Here is a 26,338-nt window from a genome sequence, read left to right on the forward strand (position 1 = left end):
TCCATCCTAAAAGAGGTCCTAGGGTAATTGATATCCACATCCATGGAGGACAGAACTAACCTCAGGGCTGAGGGAGAGCTGAAAGGCAGTGTGTTTCCAGAGGACTGCCAGGGCTGTTGGAGAAGCACTGTGGGCACATAAGGCAGGAGATGATCTGGGGGCCTCCAGAGCGTTTACCTACAGCAGTAAATCACCATCCACTCTGGCGAGAGTCAGGGTCCCCGAGGGCTGGAATCAGGGAGGACACTGAGCGATTCTGGGTGCCACGGGCTGATGAACAAAGTCAGTGCTTAGCACGTCCTTATTTGCAGACTCTGACTTTCTCTGTTAGCAACCGCAGCTCTAGCTCTTCACACGGGATGTGGGAGAGAAGAAGCTGCATAGTATTCCCTGGACGCACCACCAGTTCCCGAGTGCTGGGCTGAGGCTACACCCAGGTGAAGGTTGGGGGCTTGAATTCAGGTGGGTCTGGAAGCACAGGACTGGGGTCTCGTGGCTTCTCCATCCTCAGGTTGGCCTGCCTAGTGCTTGATTGGCTGTGAGTGAGATCCCGAGAAAGGCTCCCGGTGACTGAGCTGTTGAGCATGGAGCCCCTGGTGAGTAGGGGTGCTTCCTCCTGACGCTGCCACCAGTCCCCATCCTTCCTCAGCTCAGCCGCCCACTCTGGACAGCGGGAGGGCTGCTCTGTCTAAACCAGAACATCCCTGATGTTTTAGGAATAGGTGACATTTGAAGATGTAGCCGTCGACTTCACCCAGGAAGAGTGGAGCCTGCTAGACAAGTCCCAGAAAAACCTGTTCAGAAATGTGATGCTGGAAACTGTCACCCACCTGGTCTCTGTAGGTGAGTCTGTCAACAGGGATGTGCCTGCGCCTGTGTCCATTCTGTTCATTCACTCACTGAACGAGCATTTAGAACAGCTTTCCTGGGTCCCACTCCAGCTGCTCCCTGATTCTCTGCTAGTCCTCATAATTACTTAAAGGAAGACATTCCTTTTCATGGCACTTTTCATTACCACACTGAAAGGTCAGCTTGGCCAGGTTTCATATATTTATTGATACTTAGTCTCAACGTTCAGAACACGACTGGGGATTCAATGGACATTTTAATGCATAAATAAAAGGATCAAATATTTTAAACTAATTCTTCTGTTCCAATCACTCCATGAAGGCTTGAGAGCAGAGTCCTATATATGACATAATTTCGATTCTTCCTGTACGGTGGATCATTACTGGATCCTGTTTGACAGAAAGGCAGCTAGCTCCTAGACAGCTTCACTGTTCTTGCTGCTGCTCTGGGTTTCCTCCCAGTCTGCTGAAGGACCTTCACTGTTCTGCCTGATCAGGATATTGTTACCTGCACTGACCTTCAGTTGTCTCTTTATTTTCCCCAGTACTTTGCCCATGTTTTGAGCACAGCAAAGAGTGATTAGCCTAGACTCAAAATCCACACCTTTCTTTTTTTTAATCAAACAGGTTATCAGATCAGCAAATCCGATGTGATTTCCCAGCTGGAACAAGGAAAAGAGCTGTGGCCTGAAGCAGCAGGAGGCCTCCAAGGTCAGAGTCCAGGTGAGCGTCAGGGGCCTGGGCTTCAGGGCGAAACAGTTTCAGCCGGTGTGTTAAGTCCTTGGAGACACCAGATGAAAGTCTGATGAAGGCAGGGATATATTCCAAAGTGGAAGTGAGGACATTGGGGCATATTCCTCGTGTTGTTAACATCACGATTCATATTCCTGATATTTTCTCTCCTTTAGGGAAAAAGGTGCTTGTGGACTATACCACACTTCAATTTTCACATAGTGATTCCTGTCCTAATCCTGCCACTTAAAGTTTTGTCTACCATTTTCTGACCCAATATCTCTTCACCACATTATGTTTTTATATTTTAAGCCTGGGCTTTTTTCTAATAGACATGACTTTTAAAGTATTTCTACTACATTGAGTGTTTCTTTGTTATACACAGTTTCTCTGAGTACCAATTTTTGAAATATATTCACATGGACCTTTGTATCTGTCTACATTTTATTTCCCTATTGCCACTCTAAAATCTATACTTTTCACATTTCTTTAGGCAGTGAAAGGCCCCTTAGACAACAAGAAATGATCATGCAAAGTGTCTTCAGGAAGCACACATCCCCTGCCATGGCAACGGTAAGTTTCATGGGTGGGAACCCCACTTATCCAAATGAAAGACCTGCAGTGAGATAAGTTGGTAATTGAGCTCAATTGCCTGTAAGTTGAGACTGAACTCTTCTTGAGCAAATTTTTGTATACTCTGAAATTGGTTAAGAAGTTAACATGAGCTCAAAACCATAATGTAAGAGAGAAAAAGATACGTTGCAAAAACATTTTTCATCTCCTAGTCTCTAGAACACACTGAAATCTTCAAAATTAATCTGATATCTTGGATTCAGTTCAGTTCAGTTCAGTCATATCTGACTTTTTGCAACCCCATGAATTGCAGCACACCATGCCTCCCTGTCCATCACCAACTCCCGGAGTTCACTTAAGCCCATGTCCATTGAGTCGGGATTACCATCCAGCCATCTCATCCTTTGTCGTCCCCTTCTGCTCCCAATCCCTCCTAGCATCAGGGTCTTTTCCAATGAGTCGACTCTTTGCATGACATGGCCAGAGGATTGGAGTTTCAGCTTCAGCATCAGTCCTTCCAATGAACACCCAGGACTGATCTCCTTTAGGATGGACTGTGCTTGCAGTCCAAGGGACTCTCAAGAGTCTTCTCCAACACCACAGTTCAAAAGCATCAATTCTTTGGTGCTCAGCCTTCTTCACAGTCCAACTCTCACATCCATACATGACCAAAGGAAAAACCATAGCCTTGACTAGACAGACCTTAGTCGGCAAAGTAATGTCTCTGCTTTTGAATATGCTATCTAGGTTGGTCATAACTTTTCTTTCAAGGAGTAAGCATCTTTTAATTTCATGGCTGCAGTCACCATCTGCAGTGATTTTGGAGCCCCCCAAAATAAAGTCTGACACTGTTTCCACTGTTTCCCTATCTTGGATTGGGAAACTATAAAGGAGAATGTTCATGCTTGCAGGGAAATAACACAACATGTGTTTACAACTAACACTGGAGACATTTTAACCAGAGACTATTTTGAGCTGATGTTCTAGGGTGAACATGTAGACAAATGAGTGTCTACCTGGACATGGGCAAACCAGTAACAGCCTCATATCTCCTTTCCCCAAACAGGTTTCTCACCCGCAAGGGGATCCTGCTGGATGCACGGATTTGAGAGATGAAGATCCTTCTAGATATTTCCCTCAACATTCATCAATTCACTTAAGAAGGAAACGTAATGTCAGCAAACGGTGTGCAAAATCACTTAGCCAAGGGTCATTCCTTAATGCACAGGGTCACATTCACAGTAGAGGCAAGTTTTGTGAATGCCCTCTGTGTAGGAAAGTATTTAGCAATTGCTTTAGCCTCAGACAACACAAGATGATTCACACTGGAGAGAAACCATACAAATGTGGTCTCTGTGGAAGTGGCTTTCTTCAAAGTTCTGACCTTAGAAACCACAATCGGGTCCACACTGGAGAGAAACCATTTAAATGTCATGTGTGTGGGAAACTCTTTAGTCAAAGGTCCTACCTGAAACAACATGAGAAGACTCACACAGGAGAGAAGCCCTACAAATGTCGTCTGTGTGAGAAAAATTTTAATCAAATCTCTTACCTTAGAAAACACGAGAAAATCCACCCCAAAGAAAAGCACTATGAATGTCATCAGTGTGGAAAAACATTTAGCCAGAATTCTGGCCTTAGTCAGCACAAGAGAATCCACACTGGAGAGAAACCTCACGTGTGTCTTGCGTGTGGGAAGGCCTTCAGTCAGAGTTCTGAATTGACTCGGCACAAAAGGACCCACACAGGAGAGAAACCCTATAAATGTCAGCGGTGTGGGAATGCCTTCAGTCAATATACAAACCTGAGAAGGCATGAGAGAACACACACCGGTGAGCAACCCTATGAGTGTCAGGTCTGTGGGAAGTGCTTTAGTCACGGCTCTTCCCTTAGACGACACGAGGGAACCCAGCACCAGAGAGAAAACCAGGAAGGCCCTCAGTAGACTTTCCCACCCGAGGTGACACGCTGTTCCTTCCACACTCCACACATGAGGAACGTGGGAGGAGCAGCAGCCATAGTGTTAGCCTTTAAATCACCAGGTTCCCACTCAGTAAAGTAACTGTCTGTAACCAATATGGAGGCTCCTTCAGGCATCGCACTTCCCAGTCCAGACAGGAATCACCTGTGGACATGGATCCACATGTGCGCTGTCTCTGTGGCAAAGCCTTTAGTCACTGGCCTGACCTCAGGTAACTTAGCAGGACTCCCTCTAAATACAATATGGGTGTTTTCAGCAACAACTCCCAACTCTGAAGCCCCTGAGTACCTAGAGGTCATGAGCAGAGGATAAGCAACCCCTAGTTCTTTCATAATTAATTGTTCAACATGTGCCGACTCCATGAAGGAAACCAGTAGGATTGTAATCACTATGAACATTCAGCGGAGCCCCAGGCTTGATGTGCTCAAGAAACTCAATGAAAAATGTAAACACTAAAACAAGAATAAAGGTGAAAATTCTTGAGAAATACTAAAGTATGTTGAGCAATACCAGGGCATACTTCTAAATAATTTATCCTAGCAAAGTGACCTCATGGAAGGTTCTGAGAAATTCTTTCTCCGTAGATCAACCACTCTGCTCCAGACGTGCTCAGTCTGTATGACACACCCTCGGTGTTGTGAAGGAAGGGAAGTCTTTGGGGACTTACTTCTCAGTCAACACGAAATTATCACACTGAGAATGCAGCGATCCTAAAGTCACAGTGGAGCTACAGACGGATTTCATATCAGAAAAAAATGACCCTGTGTAGGAGGGGAAGCCTGCAAAAGAAACCTGTCACACAATCAGGCTTCCCAGGTGGCTGAGTGGTGAAAAATCCGCCTGCAAGGCAAGAGATGGGTCCAATCCATGGTCTGGAAAGTTCCCCTGGAGAAGGAAATGGCAACCCACTCCAGTATTCTTGCCTAGAGAACCCCATGGACAAAAGAGCCTGGGGGTCTATGATCGATGGGTTCACAACTTAGTGACTACACCACAACAATCATAACAACAAACACACCATCAGGCAGATACCTTTTCATGAAAATTTTTATAAGAAAGTTTTATAAGAAATTAAAATGTGTGCATAGAATAATAATTGTTAACATTCAAACAATAAAGTCCGTGGCTAAAGGAGCTCAGTGTTGCTGTCTGGTTTCTTTGGGCTCCTGTAAACACAGGGACGCAGGTCTGCACTCTGGGAAAGTGGGCAGAGACACACCCCCGCTCGCTGAGTCTCCCCTTTCTCCACTGCTCGTTCCTCACAACTCAGCTCCACTCATTCCAGTGGCCCCCCACCCCATCCACCCCTTCAGGCCCTGGCGGTGACACAGCTCTGATCTTCAGCTCCACTGGCCAGGTTTCCAAAATGTCATGATCCTGCTCAGGCAAGGTCCTGGAGGAGTCTCAGAGACATCTGGTCCTACGTTATTTGAGCTGCTCAACCTATGTCTGCAGGCTTCCCAGATGGTGCTAGTGGTAAAGAACCTGACTGCCAACGCAGGAGACATAAAAGACTCAGGTTCCATCCCTGGGTCGGGAAGATCCCCTGGAGGAGGTCATGGCAACCCATTTCAGTATTCTTGTCTGGAAAATCCCACTGACAAAGTTTTGGGATTTGGGACTCTCTATCTTACTCAGCTGATTCCTGAATTTTGGACCCAGCCGTCTCACTAAACAGGAACCCCGCCTTGTTACCACCTCATAAGCTCATGAAATAAATCTGCATGAATATAAAATGCCTAAAACTATCAGTCATCGCACAAGCAGGTTTTTTAAATAATTAGCACGTCTTTTTCCAAATAAAATGTTGTCACAGAGCAAATCTCCCCTCTTGTCTGCAGGACTTGGAAAGTTATCCTTTGACACATATCTATATTGAACCCATATCTCCAGAGAGAGTCTTCCCGGATATCCACTCGGATGAGGTGTGTTCCTGTCAAAGCAGTACAATTCCCCAACCAAGGCCTGAGTCCACTCACAGAAACACACACAAGGATGGTACTGATCCATAATGACTTTTTTAAATTAAAACAATTTTATTTAATTTTGGCTCTGCTGGGCCTTCATCGCTGGGAGGGCTTTTTCTCCACTTGTGGCAAACAGGAACTTCTCTCTAATTGCAGAGGCTTCTCATTACAGTGGCTTCTCTTGCTGCAGAGCTCCGGCTCTAGGCTCCTAGAGCCTAGTTGGGGCTCCTGGGGCTCTAGGACATAGGCTCAACAGTGGGTACAGGCTCAACAGTGGGCACAGGTTCAACAGTGGGCACAGGGGCTTAGCTGCTCATGAGATCTTCCAAGAGCAGGGATCAAACCTGTGTCTCCCACTTTGACGGGAGGATTCTTATTCATCACTGGTTTTCAAAATTTCCACAAGGAATTCTGGGGGCAGTCAAGATGGGAAAACAAGTCCTGGGTAAAGGTGATGAGCAACCAATTCTATTGTCTCTCTATTGTGACATGTATCATTCCGTGGGTACAAATGGCTCAACAAGGTCATGTGACCTTGGAGCAGTATGAAGGTCAGTTTGCAAAGACAGCTTTCCACATGGACACTTCCTCAGCCTCCTTGAAAGCTTCATCTCATCCAGTGGAGTTTGTCCAGCACCCACTTTTCTGTGATTCTAGTTACAGACAGGAGTGCAGCTGGATTTCAGGTTGGTTTGAAATAAATGTGGTGTTAGCTAAACCCCCAGATAAATAGGACAGCAGCCAAAATATGTAGTGTTGTGGCTTTAGACAATGGAGTAAAGGTTCTTTAATTTTCTTTAATTTCATCTCTATGTTATACTGAGCTATCATTGTTATAATATTAGATGAGTTTTACATTTACAAGTGGATTTCAGGTCCTGCATACCGTGCACCTGCCCAGCACCAACACATTATCTTCCCTCCTTTACTCTCCGTGACTGTGTTACCCTCGGGCCCTCCCGCCTGCCAGTTCCCCACTGTATCCACCACTCAGTTCTGTGTATCTGTGTATGTGTTCTTGGGTCATTTGTTTAGTTCCTTAATTTTTTTTCACTTGTTTTCTTTTTGTTTCTTGGTTTCTTCCTGCTTCACACATGAGTAGAGTCAATAGGTGTTTCTCTTCTCTTTATCTGTCTTCAGACACAGAAGGAACAAAGCTGATATATGACTTGGATTGGTCAGGAAAATCTTAACAAGGTCACATACCTTGGAGCAGTAACAAGTCAGCTAAGAAAGGGAACTTCCACCATGGACCCTCAGCTGCCTCCGAGGCTGCGTCTCCTCCAGTGGACGGTGTCCAGCGCCCACCATTCTGAGCAGCTACTGACAGATGGGAGGCACCCAGCTGGATTTCAGGTTGTTTGGCTTTATTTGGTGTTCAGTGTATCCCGCAGAGAAAAGACGTAGACAAAATATGTACACATATGGCTTTATGCACTGAGGCATGGATAATTTTTCATGTAATTATTCTTCCGTCCATGGAATTTTCCAGGCAAGAGTACTGGAGTGGGTTGTCATTTCCTTTTCCAGGGGATCTTCCCGACCCAGGGATCAAACCCGGGTCTCCCGCATTGCAGACAGATGCTTTACTGTCTGAGCCATCACGGAAGCCCTTAATTATTTTTCTAGAGTATCATTCATTTGGTTACAATATTATATGTTTTATTTATATCAAATACATTTCAATTTCAGTATGCCATAAAACTGACCTGCACCAAAAACGTTGAAGTTTTTTTCTTTTACCATCCTGTGGTCGTATTTCACTCAGCAGCCATTCGGCTGCTGGTACCCCCTGACATCCATGGCTCTGTTCTGTGAATGTGTTTATTTGCATGTCATTTGCTGTCTTAATATTTATTTTTTACTTATTTTCTCTTTTTCCTTGTATTTAATGTTCCGTATATGAATGAATTCATCAGGTATTGCTGTTTTCTAAAGGTATCTACAAGACATTATTAGACCAAAGGTGATATATAACCTTGATTGGATTAGGAAAAACCTCATCAAGGTCAGGTAACCTTGGGGACAAATCAACGGCAGCAGGAAAGGGAAGTTATCCCACTGGCCCTCCTCAGTCACCTTCAAAGGTGCAGAGTGCCTAGCACCCAGCATTCTGGGCATCTTATGACAGGTAAGAGGAATGTGACTAAGGTTCAGGTTGATTTAAATTTGATGTTCAGTTTGTCCATCAGAGAAATGAGACAGTAGACAAAATAGGTACCAATGTAGTCTAGGCCATGGGCAGGAATATTTTAATTTTTTAATTTAATTATTTTTGTAGGATATCATTCAGTGAAAATGTTAGCTCAGTTTTACGTGTACAAAAATATATTTCAGTTCCAGTAGATCATAGAATTGGTGAGCACCAACAACTTAGGTGTTTTTGTTACCAACTGTGGACCCGTTTCACTCGTCGGCCGTCGCCTTGCACTATCCTCTGACACGCCCTGCTCTGCTCTATGGGAATGTTTGCTTTTGTGTCATTTGCTTTCCTTGCTTTTTGTGCTGACTTATTTGCTTTTGAAATTTGTGTTTAGTGTTCCACATCCAAGTGAATGCACAAGGTATTTCTCGAGTGTCCTCTGCTGTTGATTTCTGCTGTTGAGTCGCTCAGCTGTGTCTGATTCCTTGTGACCCCCTGGACTGTGGCCTACATAACGTTGATTGGTTAAGAAAACCTCATCAGAAAAAAAGGGTGGGGGGAAGAAACCTCATCAAGGTCATGTGACCTGAGGGGAGTAGAAAGTCAGGAAAGGGAAATTTCCCCTCTGACCCTCCTCAGCCACCCTGGAAGCTGCATCTCCTCGGCTGGAGTGTCCAGCACTCATGATTCTGAGCATCTGCTGACAGACTGAAGGCTCACAGCTGAATTTCAGGTTGTGTGGTTTAAACTTGGTGTTTGGCTAGTCCCTCAGGGAAACGGGACAAGAGGAAAGTCATGTAGTGATGTGGCTTTAGGCAGCTGGGGATTGATTCTCTAATTTCTTTGGACTTTAAATTGTTTTAAGTTTTGATATTATCCCATTGTAATTTTAGTGAAACTTTAGGTGCATTACCATACATTTCAGCTTCTGTGAACCACACACCTTCTCAGCACCAAAAACTGCAGGTTTCCTCTGTGACTATCTGCTGCCCCATTTTCTTTGCGGCTCCTCTTCTGATTCCCTTTACTCAGGTCTGTGTACCTTTGTATTTGCCATCATGTCAGCCTTGTCTTCTTTAAAATTCTGTTTACTTGTTTTCTTTTTGTCTTTTGTGTTCCACACACGAGTGAAATTGTGAATAATTTCTCTTAACAAGTCTTCAGATGTCGTTAGACCAAAGAGAATAGCTGATGTCACTTGGCTAAGAATCTCTGGACAAGGTCATGTGACCTTGGAGCAGCCTCAGCTCAGCTGGGAAAGGGCAATTCCTCCTTGACTGGTCCTCGGCCACCATCAGAGCTGCATCTCCCTCAGTGAGGGCATTCCTCCCCCACCTCTCTGATCCTCTCCTACAGAGACGAGGAGCACAGCTGGAGTTTAGGATGGTTTGCTTTTTAAAGCTGGTATTCAGCATATCGCTCAGAACAAAAGTCCATCGTAACTTATGTAGTGATTTGGCCTGGCGATAGGGTAAGCTGTCTTGAACTTTATAATTTTATTTTTTGAATTGAGTAAACGTTGATGTTAATATTACATGTTTATTTGTCCTTTTTTTTCAATTACAAAGCTAATTTTAAAACTTTGAGGTGAACCCCACAGGAATAAAAATGACTGGGAAAGGATAACCCCCTCACCCTCTGGCAGTGGCCAAAAGGGAGAGAGGCTACCTGAGGGGAAGGAGGCACAAAAGGGACCCGCTGCAGACTCAGGGCAAAGGGAACGCCATCGGTCCTGGGGCCTGGGAGCCCTGCGGCAGGAAACCCCAGCATGGGGGCACTGGCTTCAGGCCCACAGGCCAAGGGCAAGAGGGTTGCACACGAAGCCCCAAAGCTACTTGGCTTCCCCCTTCCCTTTTGCCTTTCTCAGCTTCTGCTGCATGATCTGGGTGTCCCTCTGCTTGGGGGACAATCGCCCCGGGAACGCAGTGCTTTCCCTTCACCGAGCGGCTCTGCCTTTTCTTATTCTTCTGGTGGGCAAGATCCTGCTGGTCACCTTGCATCATGGGGACTGCAGCAACTCTGCCCTTTGGTACATTATTACATTCCAGCATTTTGACCCTTATACAGCCTCACCACCCAGATTTTCCTCTCTCCCTGCCACTACACATTTGACCACAGTCACTATCCTGCCTTCTGCCCTGAAGCTTCCTCCCTCAATTCAGTTCAGTCGCTCAGTTGTGTCTGACTCTCTGTGAACCCACGGACTGCAGCAGGGCAAGCTTTCCTGTCCATCACCAACTCCCGCAGTTTCCTCAAGCTCATGTCCATTGAGTCAGTGATACCATCCAACCATCTCATCCTCTGTCAACCCCTTCTCCTCCCCACTTCAATCTTTCCCAGCATCACAGTCTTTTCCAGTGAGTCAGTTCTTTGCATCAGTGCCCAAAGTATTGGAGTTTGAGCTTCAACATCAGTCCTTCCATTGAATACTCAGGTATGATCTCCTTTAGGATGGACTGGTTGGATCTCCTTGCAGTCCAAGGGATTCTCAAGAGTTTTCTCCAGCACCACAGTTCAAAAGCATCAATTCTTCAGCACTCAGTTTTCTTTATAGTCCAACTCTCATATCCATACATGACTACTGGAAAAACTATAGCTTTGACTAGATGGACCTTTGTTGGCAAAGTAATGTCTCTGCTTTTTAATATGCTGTCTAGGTTGGTCATAACTTTTCTTCCAAGGAGCAAGAGGCTTTTAATTTCATGGCCGCACCCATCATCTGCAGAGAGTTTGGAGCCCAAGAAAATAAAGTCTGCCACTGTTTTCACTGTTTCCCCATCTATTTGCCATGAAGTGATGGGACCAGATGCCAGGATCTTAGTTTTCTGGATGTTGAGTTTTAAGCCAACTTTTTCACTCTCCTCTTTCACTTTCATCAAAAGGCTCTTTATTTCTTCACTTTCTGCCATAAGGGTGGAGTCATCTACATATCTGAGGTTATTGATATTTCTCCCAGCAATCTTGATTCCAGCTTGTGCTTCATCCAGCCCAGCGTTTCTCATGATGTACTCTGCATATAAGTTAAATAAGCAGGGTGACAATAGACAGCCTTGACGTACTCCTCTTCCTATTTGGAACCAGTCTGTTGTTCCATGTCCGGTTCTAACTGTTGCTTCCTGACCTGCATATAGATTTCTCAAGAGGCAGGACAGGTGGTCTGATATTCCCATCTCTTTAAGAATATTCCAGAGTTTGTTGTGATCCACACAGTCAAAGGCTTTGGCATAGTCAATAAAGCAGAAATGGATGTTTTCCTGGAACTCTCTTGCTTTTATGATGAGCCAGTGGATGTTGGAAGCTTCCTCCCTATTGTCCGCTAACTGTTCTGCGTATCTGTGTGTTTGCCTCTGTCTTCTGGTTTGTTTATCGATGTGTTGATTTGTTACTTTTTTGTTTGCTCTCACTGTTCTACCCAGGAGTGAAGTCCTTTGTGTTTGCTTTCAGCCTCTGACTTAATTCATTAGCATCATAACGGTAATGTCTCTTCATGTTCTGGAAAATAATAAGATCTCAAGCTTTTTTCTTTTTTTTTTTTTATGGCTGATTAGATTTCCACTGAATATGCATACTATTGAAAGCCAAAAACATTATTTGTTCACCCTTGGTTGAAACATGTATTTCACATTCAGTTCAGTTCAGTTCAGTCGCTCAGTCGTGTCCGACTCTTTGTGACCCCATGAATCGCAGCACGCCAGGCCTCCCTGTCCATCACCATCTCCCGGAGTTCACTCAGAGTCGCGTCCATCGAGTCCGTGATGCCATCCAGCCATCTCATCCTCGGTCGTCCCCTTCTCCTCCTGCCCCCAATCCCTCCAAACATCAGAGTCTTTTCCAATGAGCCAACTCTTCTCATGAGGTAGCCAAAGTACTGGAGCTTCAGCTTTAGCGTCATTCCTTCCAAAGAAATCCCAGGGTTGATCTCCTTCAGAATGGACTGGTTGGATCTCCTTGGAGTCCAAGGGACTCTCAAGAGTCTTCTCCAACACCACAGTTCAAAAGCATCAATTCTTAGCTAGGTACGAATGAGACGTTGAGGACAAAAGTTCCAGAAAACAGACTGTCAGCTGTGAATCATCTAATCTAGTAGTGAAGTGAAGCCGCTCAGTCGTGTCCGACTCTTTGCGTCCCCATAGACTGTAGCCCACCAGGCTCCTCCAACCATGGGATTTTCCAAGCAGGAGTACTGAAGTGGGTTGCCATTTCCTTCTCCAGGGGATCTTCCGGACCCAGGAATCGAAGCCGGGTCTCCTGCATTCCAGGCAGATACTTTAGCCTCTGAGCCAGCAGGGAAGCCCCTAATCTAGTAGAGAGGAAGATAATTTGAAGTGAATTTGTACTTGAAAATTGTCTTCCCTGATGTCAAATGGGAGAATCCAGGTTTCAAAATTGATCACACTTATTTTTGATTTTCAAATGCCTATTCCTCAATATTAAGTGTAGCTTTCCCCTAGAACAAATATTTGTATACATGTAGGGAGATCTTTTATCTCCTAGAATGTGATACATGTAACCCAAGTCTCTAAACTTAGTCTTCCGAGGATGCAAATCCAAATGCATGTTAGTCTGGGTCCTAATCTGTGTGTCAGTAATCAGGGGAGAATACAGAAATGTCTGAGCAGTTTTTCAGTTCGGTTGCTCAGTCATGTCTGACTCTTTGGGACGCCACGGACTGAAGCACACCAGGAATCCCTGTCCATCACCAACTACGGGAGCTTACTCAAACTCATGTCCATCAAGTTGGTGATGCCATCTGACCATCTCATCCTCTGTCGTCCTCTTCTCCTCCCGCCTTCAATCTAACCCAGCATCAGGGTCTTTTCAAGTGAGTCAGTTCTTTGCATCAGTGACCAAAGTATTGGAGTTTCAGCTTCAGCATCAGTCCTTCCATTGAATATTCAGGACTGATCTCCTTTAGGATGGACTGGTTGGACCTCTTTGCAGTCCAAGAGACTCTCAAGAGTATTCTCCAACACCACAGTTCAAAAGCATCAATCCTTCGCCATCCACCTTTGTTTACAGTCAAATCTCACTCCATATATGACTACTGGAAAAACCATAGCCTTGACTAGGTGGACCTTTGTTAGCATAGGAATGTCTCTGCTTTTTAATATGCTGTCTAGATTGGTCATAGCTTTTCTTCCAAGGAACAAGTGTCTTTTCATTTCATGGCTGCAGTCACCATCTGCAGTGATTTTGGAGCCCCAAAAAATAAAGTCTGTCAGTATTTCCCTATCCATTTACCATGATCTTAGTTTTCTGAATGTTGAGTTTTAAGCCAACTTTTTCACTCTCTTCTTCCACTTTCATCAAGAGGCTCTTTCGTTCTTCTTCACTTTCTGTGAAGAGAAAGATCTTGGCAGAAGAAGTCAAATTGTCAGAAACCCGGTCGCGATGTCATGATCCCCATTTAGGGTCGATAGGGCAGGGATGTCTCTGTGTCTCTGCATTAGTATGACAGTTTTTCTTTCTTTTCACAGAGGAAATCCAAAAATTAAGATTGAGGAGAATCTCCAGTAGGTGTGGAAGATGGATGGTCAGTACGGATGGTTGAGAGCCTGCCGACTCTTTCAAGACCAGAAAGTAAGGAAGCAAAACCCGGGACCTGGGAGGCAGACGGCTCCCCAGCCACAGGACAAAGACTCTATGGTGAGTGGAGGCTTGGACCTGCCGGGAATCTGTGGGTGGCATGGACTGCAGAGACAGGGTTTAGACCTGGAATATTCTGGGTCCATAACTCACTAGTACATTTGCATCCAAAGATAGCTGCCTCGACCTCCCTCCCCAGCAGCTTGGGCCACTCAGAGCCTTCGAGGAACCACCTGGGCTCCTTGGGGTTATGTCTGCCCTGGCTTCATCCAGATCTTTCAGTGGGCTCTTACTGCTCAACTTACACTGCCAGCCTCTCCTCCTCTGATGCTCCTGACGAGGGCTTTGGGAACCACAATATTGTAAATATCTCGGCACGTGAGGAACCACGTCCTTTCTCCAAAACCAGCATTCAACCCTCTCCATCCGTCCTTGCATTCCCTTTGGACTCGTGCCTGTGGCTTCTGCTAACTCACTGACCTTCTCTTCCACCCACAGGTGAAGTGTAAGGACTGTGGAGCCTTTGGGCACACAGCAAGGAGCCTCAGGTGCCCCATGAAGCGCTGGCAAGGGGCACTGGTGCCCCTGCCCTTGGGGTCCAGATTCGGTAAGGAGAACCTGGCGTGGAAGCTGCAGGACCCACCGACCCCAGGGACCCCTAATGCGGCTGAGAGAAAGGAGGAGGAAAGGCAGAGGTGAGCGGTGGGGAGGTGGGACCCAAGGTCGGGGCTGAAATCTGGAGGCGGTACCTCTCCTTGTCGACACTGTGCTGAGCCATCTCTAGAAAGGACAGGGCAACTGGGGAGACAGAGACAGGAGCCACGTGCTCAGGGGCCACACTCGGGGGCTCACACCAGGCCCTGAAGTCACTAAGGAGAGTGGGGAACACACACTGCTTTGCACCTGACAGGCCCCGAAGCCATAGAGATGAAGAGACAGGACTTCCTGGGAGACCCTGCAGGGGCCTCTGGAGTCAGGGAAGGACATGGGGGGTCTGCACAAAGGCAGAGGGCTTCAGGTCCAGTGTCACCCCCAAATGAGGAAAGGGGCTGGGCCACAGCACTGTCAGGCCCATCGGTGACAAGGACACTGGGTTCTGACACTTGACCTGTTTGTGTTGCAGGAAAGAGGAGCAGCAGAGGAAGCTCCTGCAGCGATTTCCCAGGAGGCCCCGCGCTCAGCAGCCGCAGAGCTGGAAGGAGGAGCCGGAGCCTGGCCTCTGCCTGAGGGTCAGTCTCTTGGGTCCCCTCTTTAATCGACTGGCCTCAGTCCTGTCTCTGGGAGGAAACCGGTCATGTTCTTTCCTGACAATGTCAGCATTTATTTTTCAGATGCCATTTTTCGTGGTGCCTTTGATTTTGCATTCTTACTCGCATGTCTGGCGAGAAGCTGGCAGGGACATGGAAGTGATTTTATCAGTAGCTTCCATCAGTTCAGCTCAGTTAAGTCGCTCAGTCGTGTCCAACTCTTTGCAACCCCATGAATCGCAGCACGCCAGGTCTCCCTGTCCATCACCATCTCCCGGAGTTCATTCAGACTCACGTCCATCAAGTCCGTGATGCCATCCAGCCATCTCATCCTCGGTCGTCCCCTTCTCCTCCTGCCCTCAATCCCTCCTAGCATCACAGTCTTTTCCAATGAGTCAACTCTTCTCATGAGGTGGCCAAAGTACTGGAGCTTCAGCTTTAGCATCATTTCCTCCAAAGAAATCCCAGGGCTGATCTCCTTCAGAATGGACTGGTTGGATCTCCTTGCAGTCCAAGGGACTCTCAAGAGTCTTCTCCAACACCACAGTTCAAAAGCATCAATTCTTCAGCACTCAACTTTCTTCACAGTCCAATTCTCACATCCATACATGACCACAGGAAAAACCATAGCCTTGACTAGACGGACCTTAGTCGGCAAAGTAATGTCTCTGCTTTTTAATATACTATCTAGGTTGGTCATAACTTTTCTTCCAAGGAGTAAGCATCTTTTAATTTGATGGCTACAGTCACCATCTGCAGTGATTTTGGAGCCCAAAAAAATAAAGTCTGACACTGTTTCTACTGTTCCCCATCTATTTCCCATGAAGTGATGGGACCGGATGCCATGATCTTAATTTTCTGAATGTTGAGCTTTAAGCCAACTTTTTCACTCTCCTCTTTCACTTTCATCAAGAGGCTTTTTAGCTCCTCTTCACTTTCTGCCATAAGGGTGGTGTCATCTGCATATCTGAGGTTATTGGTATTTCTACTGGCAATCTTGATTCCAGCTTGTGTTTCTTCCAGTCCAGCATTTCTCATGATGTACTCTGCATAGAAGTTAAATAAGCAGGGTGACAATATACAGCCTTGGCGTACTCCTTTTCCTATTTGGAACCAGTCTGTTGTTCCATGTCCAGTTCTAACTGTTGCTTCCTGACCTGCATACAGATTTCTCAAGAGGCAGATCAGGTGGTCTGGTATTCCCATCTCTTTCAGAATTTTCCACAGTTTCTTGTGATCCACACAGTCAAAGGCTTTGGCATAGTCAATAAAGCAGAAATAGATGTTTTTCTGGAACTCTCTTGCTTTTTCCATGATCCAGCGGATGTTGGCAATTTGATCTCTGGTTCCTCTGCCTTTTCTAAAACCAGCTTGAACATCAGGGAGTTCGCGGTTCATGTATTGCTGAAGCCTGGCTTGGAGAATTTTGAGCATTACTTTACTAGCATGTGAGATGAGTGCAATTGTGCAGTAGTTTGAGCATTCTTTGGCATTGCTTTTCTTTGGGATTGGAATGAAAACTGACCATTTCCAGTCCTGTGGCCACTGCTGAGTTTTCCAAATTTTCTGGCATATTGAGTGCAGCACTTTCACAGCATCATCTTTCAAGATTTGAAACAGCTCAACTGGAATGCCACCACCTCCACTAGCTTTGTTTGTAGTGAGGCTTTCTAAGGCCCACTTGACTTCACATTCCAAGATGTCTGGCTCTAGATTAGTGATCACATCATCATGATTATCTAGGTCGTGAAGATCTTTTTTGTACAGTTCTTCCATGTATTCTTGCCACCTCTTCTTAATATCTTCTGCTTCTGTTATGTCCATATCATTTCTGTCCTTTATTGTGGCCATCTTTGCATGAAATGTTCCCTTGGTATCTCTAATTTTCTTGAAGAGATCTCTAGTCTTTCCCATTCTGTTGTTTTCCTCTATTTCTTTGCATTGATTGCTGAGGAAGGCTTTCTTATCTCTTCTTGATATTCTTTGGAACTCTGCATTCAGATGCTTATATCTTTCCTTTTCTCCTTTGCTTTTCGCCTCTCTTCTTTTCACAGCTATTTGTAAGGCCTCCCCAGACAGCCATTTTGCTTTTTTGCATTTCTTTTCCATGGGAATGGTCTTGATCCCTGTCTCCTGTACAGTGTCACGAACCTCATTCTATAGTTCATCAGGCACTCTATCTATCAGATCTAGGCCCTTAAATCTATTTGTCACTTCCACTGTATAATCATAAGGGATTTGATTTTGGTCATAGCTGAATGGTCTAGCGGTTTTCCCTACTTTCTTCAATTTAAGTCTGAATTTGGTAATAAGGAGTTCATGATCTGAGCCACAGTCAGCTCCTGGTCTTGTTTTTGTTGACTGTATAGAGCTTCTCCATCTTTTGCTGCAAAGAATATAAGCAATCCGATTTCGGTGTTGACCATCTGGTGATGTCCATGTGTAGAGTCTTCTCTTGTGTTGTTGGAAGAGGGTGTTTGCTATGACCAGGGCATTTTCTTGGCAAAACTCTATTAGTCTTTGCCCTGCTTCATTCTGCATTCCAAGGCCAAATTTGCCTGTTACTCCAGGTGTTTATTGACTTCCTACTTTTGCATTCCAGTCCCCTATAATGAAAAGGACATCTTTTTTGGGTGTTAGTTCCAAAAGGTCTTGTAGGTCTTCATAAAACCGTTCAACTTCAGTTTCTTCAGCATTACTGGTTGGGGCATAGACTTGGATTACCGTGATAATGAACGGTTTGCCTTGGAGACGAACAGAGATCATTCTGTCGTTTTTGAGATTGCATCCAAGTACTGCATTTCGGACTCTTTTGTTGACCATGATGGCTACTCCATTTCTTCTGAGGGATTCCTGCCCACAGGAGTAGATCTAATGGTCATCTGAGTTAAATTCACCCATTCCAGTCCATTCTAGTTCGCTGATTCCTAGAATGTCAATGTTCACTCTTGCCATTTCCTGTTTGACCACTTCCAATTTACCTTGTTTCATGGACCTGACATTCCAGGTTCCTATGCAATCTTGCTCTTTACAGCATCGGATCTTGCTTCTATCACCAGTCACATCCACAACTGGGTATTGTTTTTGCTTTGGCTCCATCCCTTCATTCTTTCTGGAGTTATTTCTCCACTGATATCCAGTAGCGTATTGGGCACCTAATGACCTGGGCAGTTCCTCTTTTGGTATCCTATCATTTTGCCTTTTCATACTGTTCCTGGGGTTCTCAAGGCGAGAATACTGAAGTGGCTTGCCATTCCGTTCTCCAGTGGACCACATTCAGTAGCTTCCATAGTCGAATCCTTTAAGTTAGAACAGGAATCTGTGAATTGTCATTCATCTTCCATGACCATGGAAACTCATTTTGCCATCAAGGTGCCTGCAAAACACCAAGCTGTATACAGTCCTAAGAAGAGGGTATACCAAAAGCTTGCCTCCCCTTACTTAATGAGAGATATTTTTATAACATTTCCATTTACCTATTTGATCCATAAATGTATCAAGGTCATACTGTAATTTTCTTTTTTTATATGCAAACCTGATGTTGACTATCTTATCATATAAAATTAATTCCTATGAGGTGTTTTATTGGAGGGAGAGGAGATTCTCACACCTGGCCTCTCTGTGTGGTCTTCTCTTACAGCACCCAAACATGCCCCTGCTTATCCACACATCCAAGAGGAAATCCTTCCAGGATCCAGATCACTCAAGAGGGTCACCCACCAGGAAAGATAATGTGAAATCCAGCCTCCCCACAGTGCCTCTCATCGGCAAGAATTTGGTCCAGGCTTCCAAGGGCTGCATCGAGGCTCCAGGCAAGAGATGGGCTCAGAGCCCCACCAACCCCACTCTGACATGTGTGAACCCCCCAAAGAAACCTAGACTCAGCCCCGTCCAGACCCCCCAGCAGAGCACTCCTACAGCAGATCTGGGGGCCTTCCTGAATCTCCCTCCTCCACCCAGCACAGCTGGACGTGGACCGAGAATGGCCTTCCGTGCATCCAGGGAGACACCTGCCCAGGGGCAACGCTTTGACCTTCAGCCTCCCGCGGACAGATCTCCTTCCAGGAGTGTGCGCACCGTCCCTGCAGCCCACCTGCCGCCCATCATCATCCGTGTTCGGGCCCAGCCTCTCAGGATGCGCTTCCTGAGAGATGCCGAAGGCTGCTGGAGCTGCCGCTACACGGCGCCCCCGTCTCCGGGGCCTGCGGAGCGGCCAGCCCCTCCTGCTCAGAGCCCGTCCGTTGACCAGACGCCCGAGGGACTCGCTGTCCCCAGGCCCCGGAGCGTCCTCTACGATGACCTCCAGGTGTCTTCTTCCTCTGAAGAGAGTGACTGGGACGCAGACACCAGTGGCAACTGAGACTCGTCCTCTAGCGCCCGGTGCCCTGACTTGACTGTGACTCTGGGAGGTGGGCAGGGTGTTAGAGGGAGCGGCTGTTCCCAGTGAAGCCCGACTCCCCACCCTGGTAGGCGAGACAGCAGTGGGACCGGACCTCCCTGGGGACACCCAGCTGCACACACTGCCCTGTCTCCTCATGGAACCCCAGTCTGTCCCATGGCGCTTATCCAACCGGACGGCAAGCTGTCAACCTAAAAGGATTATAAGCAATTGAGGCAAACTCTATGAGTGACCTGTAACCATGGTGTAGACAGGAAGTGATGGTTGTATCTGTATTTGATGGTAGTATCTGTATCTGAACATTTGGAACCTGCCTAAAGGGCCTGACTCTGCTCTGCAGAAGGTCAGCAGTGCCTTGTCCTGAGATGAGACTCATGGACTCTCTGGAGTCTTTCCCTGTAAATCATGGTGGGGGACCTTCCCATGGCTGTGTTTATTACGTTTTATTAGTGTTAGTTGCTCAGTCATATCTGACTCTTTTTAACCCCATGGACTGTAGCCTGCCACGCTCCACTGTCCATGGGGATTCTCCAGGGAAGAATACTGGAGTGGGTTGCCATGCCCTCCTCCAGGGGATCTTCCTGACCGGGGTATCAACCCTGAGTCTCCTGTAGCAGGAAAATTCTTTACCCTCTGAGCCACCAGGGGTGTTACTATAAAGCTTTATTTAAATTTTTTCTATATTTATAGAATAAATAAGAAAAACTATACAATCATATCAAGAGATGTAGAAAGAGCATTTTGTGGCAGGCAGGCCCTGAACCCAGCCCTAGCAGGGCCTTCCTGTGCCCTAAATCAAATTTGCAAGTTCCTGCCTTCCTTTTTAATGATGATTTTGCTAGGATTGATATAATATCTCTCAAAAATTTTATAAAATTTACCATAGAATAAACATTTTCTTTCAATTTTAATAAAGTTCTACCATATAAGACATGTTTTATGTGGTTTTTATCTCTAAGTCTTGAAGAGGATCTGAATATTATTTTTACTCAAGATAGATTTTGTAATTGAGGGAAAGAGGAGCTTCAGGGGACCTTATTAAAAATACAGAATCAGGCCCTCCCAGACCCCCACACGTGCACATTGACAATGCACCGTGTGAGTCTCGTGCGTAGAGAATATGATAAGCATTTGTATTGGTTTATTCTCACTCTGGCCACACTGGACTCAGTTGGTGAGTTGCAATGTGTACATACGCCCAAATCCTCCTTACAGGTAGAGCTCATTGTCTGTTCTGAGGCCTGGGCACCGGGCTTGCCGCTGCTCTGAGGTCATCAAACGAGCAGCAGGGTTTGAGAAGCACTGGAGGTGGTGGGCAGAGATCACCCACCTCACCGGCTGCCTCTCTTCTCCAGCAGGAAAAGACTTGAGTAGGTCCAAGAACAGCCACTGAGCCATGTGGAGAGGACTTCCTTGGAAGAGCAAACCGTGCTCCTTCCTTCCTACAGAGCAACAGTTGGGGGAATCTCCTCATTCTGCAGAGCCCTGCACCTCAAGGGCAGGGACCTGCTGGCTGAAGGCACAAGGGGATGAAACTGTCAGGGAGACAGCTGGCACACTGGGGCTGGGCCCAGACTGCCCCAAACTTCTGAGACTGTCTTTCTCTGTGACCTGGGTCACAGCCTATTCCTTTTACTCCCTTGTCTCAGGATCTAAATCCTCCTCATTACATTCTTAGATTCTCACAAAAGAAAACATCATCTGATCTTCAACTTTGTCAATTCAAAGGCTCTGAATGGGCCTGAGAATGCTCTATTTTATGGAATCCTCTGAGCAGCACAGGAGTAGAGAGGAGTCTGTCACAGAAGCCAGATGAGATTGGAATTATTAGGGATGGGCTGATATTCTTGGGCCTGCACCTCCAGGGGGCAGGGGTTCAGGACACAGGACGATTTTAGTGAGATGGCACAGATCTGGGCTCCATCAGAACACGTGCTGTCAGCTGTGAGAAGATGGTCGCCCTCCATCTGCCCAGGTGATGGCACACAGCTCTTTAGCCACACTTGACCCAAAATATTTAGAATAAGCAAAGAGGGGTCCAACAGTTTCCTACTTTCAAAACAAAAATAGTCATTTAAATAGCCTAGGGAAGAAAGATAACAAAAAATGTGTAATGACAATATATTTTGAAAAATTGAAAAAGTGTGAGATAAGATTTATGTTTTTAAAAACTTATTTGAATTTATACATCATTTCAAGATGTGTGAAATAGAACTCATGACAAATGAAGAATGAGAAAGAATGTACATAGGTTGACATTATATAGACATTAGATGCACACAGCATCCTGAAGTTCTTTTCATGGAATTCCTAAGCCCTTCATCCTCACTGACCACATTCTGGTCTTATGAAATCCCCGAGCAGAGCTCTATATTAAGTCTCTGCCTCCTGAGGGAATGGACAAATACATGGAAAATGTTCTGAAGTCTTTAGTGTGAAATAGCGCATTCCCTCCTACCCTAGTCTGGAGTTTCGCATTAGTTTCCATCACGGTTTCCTGGATCCAGAATTTCCCAGATCAAGGCACAGATGGATTTCTTTGTCCCCGAGGCCTGTGTCCATGTACAGCTGACAGGAATCAACTCACTGTGTCCTCACAGGGCCTTTCCTCTTGCTCAGACCCCTGGTGTCTTCTCCTGCTTCTAAGGGCACAGATGACATTGGATTAGGGCCCCACCAGAAGGCCATCACTTTAATCTAATCCTGGCTCTCATTGCAGGCTCACCAGATAAACTCACCTTCTGATGAACTGAGTGTTCCTGCTTCAACATATGAACTTGGGGGGGGCAACACAAAGCTCATTATACATACTTGACAGAAAATATTAAACTACATATTTTCAGAAGAAAAATCATCTGTCAAAACCCTCAAGGAACAAAGGCGATTCCACTCCAGGGTACATATCTGAAGAAAAGGAAAGAATGCCAAAAGATACAGTGCACTTCCCATATTCACAGAATTATTACTTATAAGAGCCAAGACAGGGAGGCAACCTAGTGTCCATCCACAGATGAATGGATAAAGACGATGTGGTATATATTAGAATGGAATACTACTTAGCAAAAAAGAAAAGAATGAAATTTGCCATTAGAAACAATAGGGATGAGCCTAGGCATACCGTGCTTAGTGAAATAAGTCAGAGAAAGACAAATACTATATGCTATGACATATATGTTAATCGAAAAAAAAGAAGAATAACAGAACAGAAACAGATTCACAGGTATACAATACAAACTAGTGGTTACCATTGGGAGGGGGAGGTGGGAGGGGCAAGTTAGGGGTTAAGGATCAAGAGATACAACCTGCCATATGTAAAATAAATACACTACAAGGATATGTGGTAAACACAGGGAATACATACAATATTTTATAATAATTTCAAGAGGAGTATAATCTATAAAAAACACTGTATCACTAAGTTGTATATCTGAAACAAATATGTTGTTCATCAACTATACTTTAAAAATTAAATGAAAATAAAATAAAGCATATACGTTTTGAGTCAAAACATACATTCTAATGTGCCAGGAGAAAATAGGAAAGAATACAAGTGTAGAAATAAATTCCCAAGCTTAGATGAAAGGCAGTTCCTTTCATTACATTGGGGAGATGGCATAGTTAATACATGACCCTACAAGAGTTCTTTAAATCTTATGGTAGAAACAGTCCACACTCAAAATTATCTATTTCATTTTGGAAACAGTCTGTACATAATCTGATGGATGTAAAGGAAAAGGATGAGTCCATGGAGACTGAATGGTTATGGCATAAGTTTAAAATATTCTTTTTAAAAATTGAAGTACAGTGGATTTACCTTAATATACTAGTTTCAGGTGAAATATTCTTTAATGAATATGGGAGATGGAATTGAAATGCACAAGATAACAGGATCACCAGGCATTGTATGAGGTATTAAAAAAATGTCCTCAGATACAGTGAAATACTGTGTCCCTTGATTAAATTTTTTCCACTTGGCAACCAGAAGTTTTAAGCTTAAAGAGCCATCTTCACATCCATAAGCTTTCCACTCAAATGTTTAAATAACATAACATGTGCATAACATGGAAATAAAATTACTTATAATAGTTGAACATGTAGGAACACTTGTATGGATTTTCCTACTAACCAAGAAGCAAAGTATAAAGTTGTCTTCCCATTTTCTTTACACAGTTAATAGATTTTTTTTTTTGAGAGCAAACATTTTATTACTGATTTCTTGTAAATTACACATGGCTGTGTTTTAATGGATTTTCCTTCCAAGCCTCAGTCTCACAACATGAGTAGTTATATAGATTTTTATTATGATCTTGAATATTGACTTTTAATTATGCACTGGTTAACAAAACAAATAAGGCTGTCATTTCCATCAAGGGAGCATTAAAGATGGAGGGTATCTTTTGACATCACTCCTGCTTTCCCATTCCAGTACTGTTTTTTTTTTAAATATAAATTTATTTATTTTAATTGGAAGCTAATTACTTTATGATATTGTATTGGTTTTGCCTTAATAGAGTCTTAACATGTTCTTGAAGGTACTGTGTCATCAGTACTCTGCAGCCCAGCAATAGATTCTATGTTGTCGCCTCATTATTTATATTTCAAATGTTCATAGTTCTTCATCTTGTATTTTATTTTTAATTCCAAATTTCTCCCAGGGAACCCCAGCTTCGTTTCCACAGAATCCCAGTGTGTCTGATGCCTTGTTATTTGAAGACAGTACAGAGAATGAACTCAAAAGTATTTATGAATGAAGAAGAGAATGATGGATCTTCTCACTGTCCCTGGACAATGTCATTGCATCTTTGCTCTCCAACACTGGGTGTGGGTTACAATTTCAATTAATCTGGAAAATCCGGACTTTCAAACCGGACGGGGCGTGGCTCACAGACTGAAACCCTATTAAGCTCAGGATCTTGATAGGGTGGATCAGGTTGGGTTATAAACTGCTATTCAGGTTTAAAAGGACGTCAAACAGACAGAGGGAGGGAGGCATTTGCTCAGAGAAGAAGCTGGACTGTTTAGGAGGTTGGAGGAAGAGGAACAAGCTGCTTGCTATGGAATCCTTAGAATCCACTTGGCTAGACCCACTCCTCCAATTTAGGATTTTGGTGAGTGCTCCAAACTGTGAGATAGGAGTGTGCTTCCTTCCTTTGATGTTATGTCTTACCTGTCTCTAGACACGTCATGGTCTCTGAATCATACTGTGTCTACATTTTCTCTGCCACTGTCATTCCAACCTTTGACTGTTCACATCCCTTTTTTCAGCTCCAAATTTCTGTCTTGAATCTATTTATTCACCTAACCTAAGATCCTAATCTTGTGCTTTCAAACACACTACCATGTGGCTTGAACATTTAAATTAATCCAATTAAATAGCTGAATTTCAGCCATTGGTACTGCCAGCCAGACTTCATCCCACGTGGGTGACACTTTCTGTATCACACGAAGCAGATACAGAGTATGTCCTTCGTCTTGAAAAGTGTTATTGGTCATTGATCTACATCTGATGGTTTTAAATATTTGTTTCTAAATATTTAAATAATTGTCTTCTAAGTATTTCATTTTCTGCTTCTCTGAATTAATTTCCTTTAATGGATTTCATCAGGTGATTTTCCTCACTTTATTTCTTATGTGTCTTGAGATCTATTTTTATGTTGAAATAATTATCTCAAGGTGGAATAAATCACTTGAAATACTTAATTCTTCCAAAAAATTAATATATATTAACCTCCTTTGATTCTTATGACATCTAAGCTGGACATAGCCAAAGTTGCCTAGGTTCCATCTTCTTTCTGTTGTAAGCAGCCTGTTACATATGCCTGGGGTTTCCCTGGATATCACAGTAATTTACCTATTCCTATTATCAGTAGAAGAAATATTCTAAGAGTGAAAAAGAACACTTCACTTCACTTTGGAAATTGTCTGAAGTAAAATCTAAACCAAAGGCAATCCACGGTCAAGTCTGGATTGGTTTTCCTAGACAGTCCCTCCCAGCTTGGGTTTCCCCAGGTGCTCTGTATAATCTAATCACTAATCCAATCACTTTTTCTTGAGTGGATTTTGGGATCTGTGCTTTGTCCTGGACACTAGATTCCTCTCCACAGTGAGCAGAGGCGTGGGATCCAGGAATTCATTTCTGATAGGAAATGACACCTAGGCTTTCACTTTGGTTTTGAAGGGAGGACCCAAGAACAGAAGACTGAGAGCAAATATCTCCAGGGAGACTTCTGTTTCAAGACAGAGGGGATGTGGTGAGGGGATTGGCTTTGGAAATATGGAGACGTTCCCCCCAAACTAAGCGATAAATACGGAGAAATAACAGGAGTTTCTTCCGTATTGTTGTTAGAAGTCATATTACAGGTAAAACCTATTGATCTTTGTTAGGCTAAAGGTATTTGATCACAAGACACAGACTGAGCAAAATTAATGACAGCTGCTCCTTCCTCTAGTGGAACCCTGTCAGATATTAAAGATTTTGGAACCTCTGGGTGTCCATTGTAAATTGCTAAACAATTTCCTTCTAAATCTCCATATTTCTGACCATCCTTGACCAGGAGGATTGAGATAGTCTAGGACAGTAACACTGTGACTCCTGGACTCCTGTGACTTTCTGGTGCGGGGGATAAGGACAAGGCTGGCAGGGTGGGTGCTATGGTCCCTCCAAATGGAAAAAGTCCTCCATTTAACTCCATCCTTAAAGAGGTCCTCAGTTCAGATTAGTTCAGTCGCTCAGTCGTGTCCGACTCTGCGATCCCACGAATCGCAGCACGCCAGGCCTCCCTGTCCATCACCAACTCTCAGAGTTCACTCAGGCTCACGTCTGTCGAGTCAGTGATGCCATCCAGCCATCTCATCCTCTGTC

The 26,338-nt window shown here is 44.6% G+C and overlaps 2 protein-coding genes across 2 annotated transcripts; both read left to right on the top strand.

Annotated features, from left to right (window-relative positions):
- The first annotated feature begins 584 nt into the window (after nt 1-584).
- On the top strand, nt 585-4,775 carry LOC138078554 (zinc finger protein 705A-like). The gene is made up of 7 exons (XM_068971395.1): nt 585-596; nt 723-843; nt 1,476-1,571; nt 2,074-2,153; nt 3,220-3,670; nt 3,737-4,008; nt 4,719-4,775. The coding sequence occupies exons 1-7, from the start codon at nt 585-587 to the stop codon at nt 4,773-4,775; spliced, it is 1,089 nt and encodes a 362-aa protein (XP_068827496.1).
- An 8,995-nt stretch (nt 4,776-13,770) lies between these two features.
- Nucleotides 13,771-19,437, top strand: LOC138078555 (protein FAM90A13-like). The gene is made up of 4 exons (XM_068971396.1): nt 13,771-13,824; nt 14,329-14,525; nt 14,954-15,059; nt 18,718-19,437. Exons 1-4 carry the CDS (start codon nt 13,771-13,773, stop codon nt 19,435-19,437), a joined length of 1,077 nt encoding a protein of 358 aa, XP_068827497.1.
- The last annotated feature ends 6,901 nt before the right edge of the window (nt 19,438-26,338 follow it).

The sequence above is a fragment of the Capricornis sumatraensis genome, chromosome 4 (genome assembly GCF_032405125.1).
Source record: "Capricornis sumatraensis isolate serow.1 chromosome 4, serow.2, whole genome shotgun sequence".
NCBI classification, from domain to species: domain Eukaryota; kingdom Metazoa; phylum Chordata; class Mammalia; order Artiodactyla; family Bovidae; genus Capricornis; species Capricornis sumatraensis.

What these genes read in the sequence shown, in the direction of transcription:
- LOC138078554 (XM_068971395.1), top strand. An exon ending in CCTCCAAGGTCAGAGTCCAG is followed by an intron (nt 1,572 to 2,073) that starts GTGAGCGTCAGG and finishes ACATTTCTTTAG; the next exon opens with GCAGTGAAAGGCCCCTTAGA. An exon ending in AGAGAAGCCCTACAAATGTC is followed by an intron (nt 3,671 to 3,736) that starts GTCTGTGTGAGA and finishes TCCACCCCAAAG; the next exon opens with AAAAGCACTATGAATGTCAT.
- LOC138078555 (XM_068971396.1), top strand. Translation starts at nt 13,771, where the DNA reads ATGGATGGTCAGTACGGATGGTTGAGAGCCTGCCGACTCTTTCAAGAC. An exon ending in GACTCTTTCAAGACCAGAAA is followed by an intron (nt 13,825 to 14,328) that starts GTAAGGAAGCAA and finishes TTCCACCCACAG; the next exon opens with GTGAAGTGTAAGGACTGTGG. An exon ending in AGCCTGGCCTCTGCCTGAGG is followed by an intron (nt 15,060 to 18,717) that starts GTCAGTCTCTTG and finishes CTTCTCTTACAG; the next exon opens with CACCCAAACATGCCCCTGCT.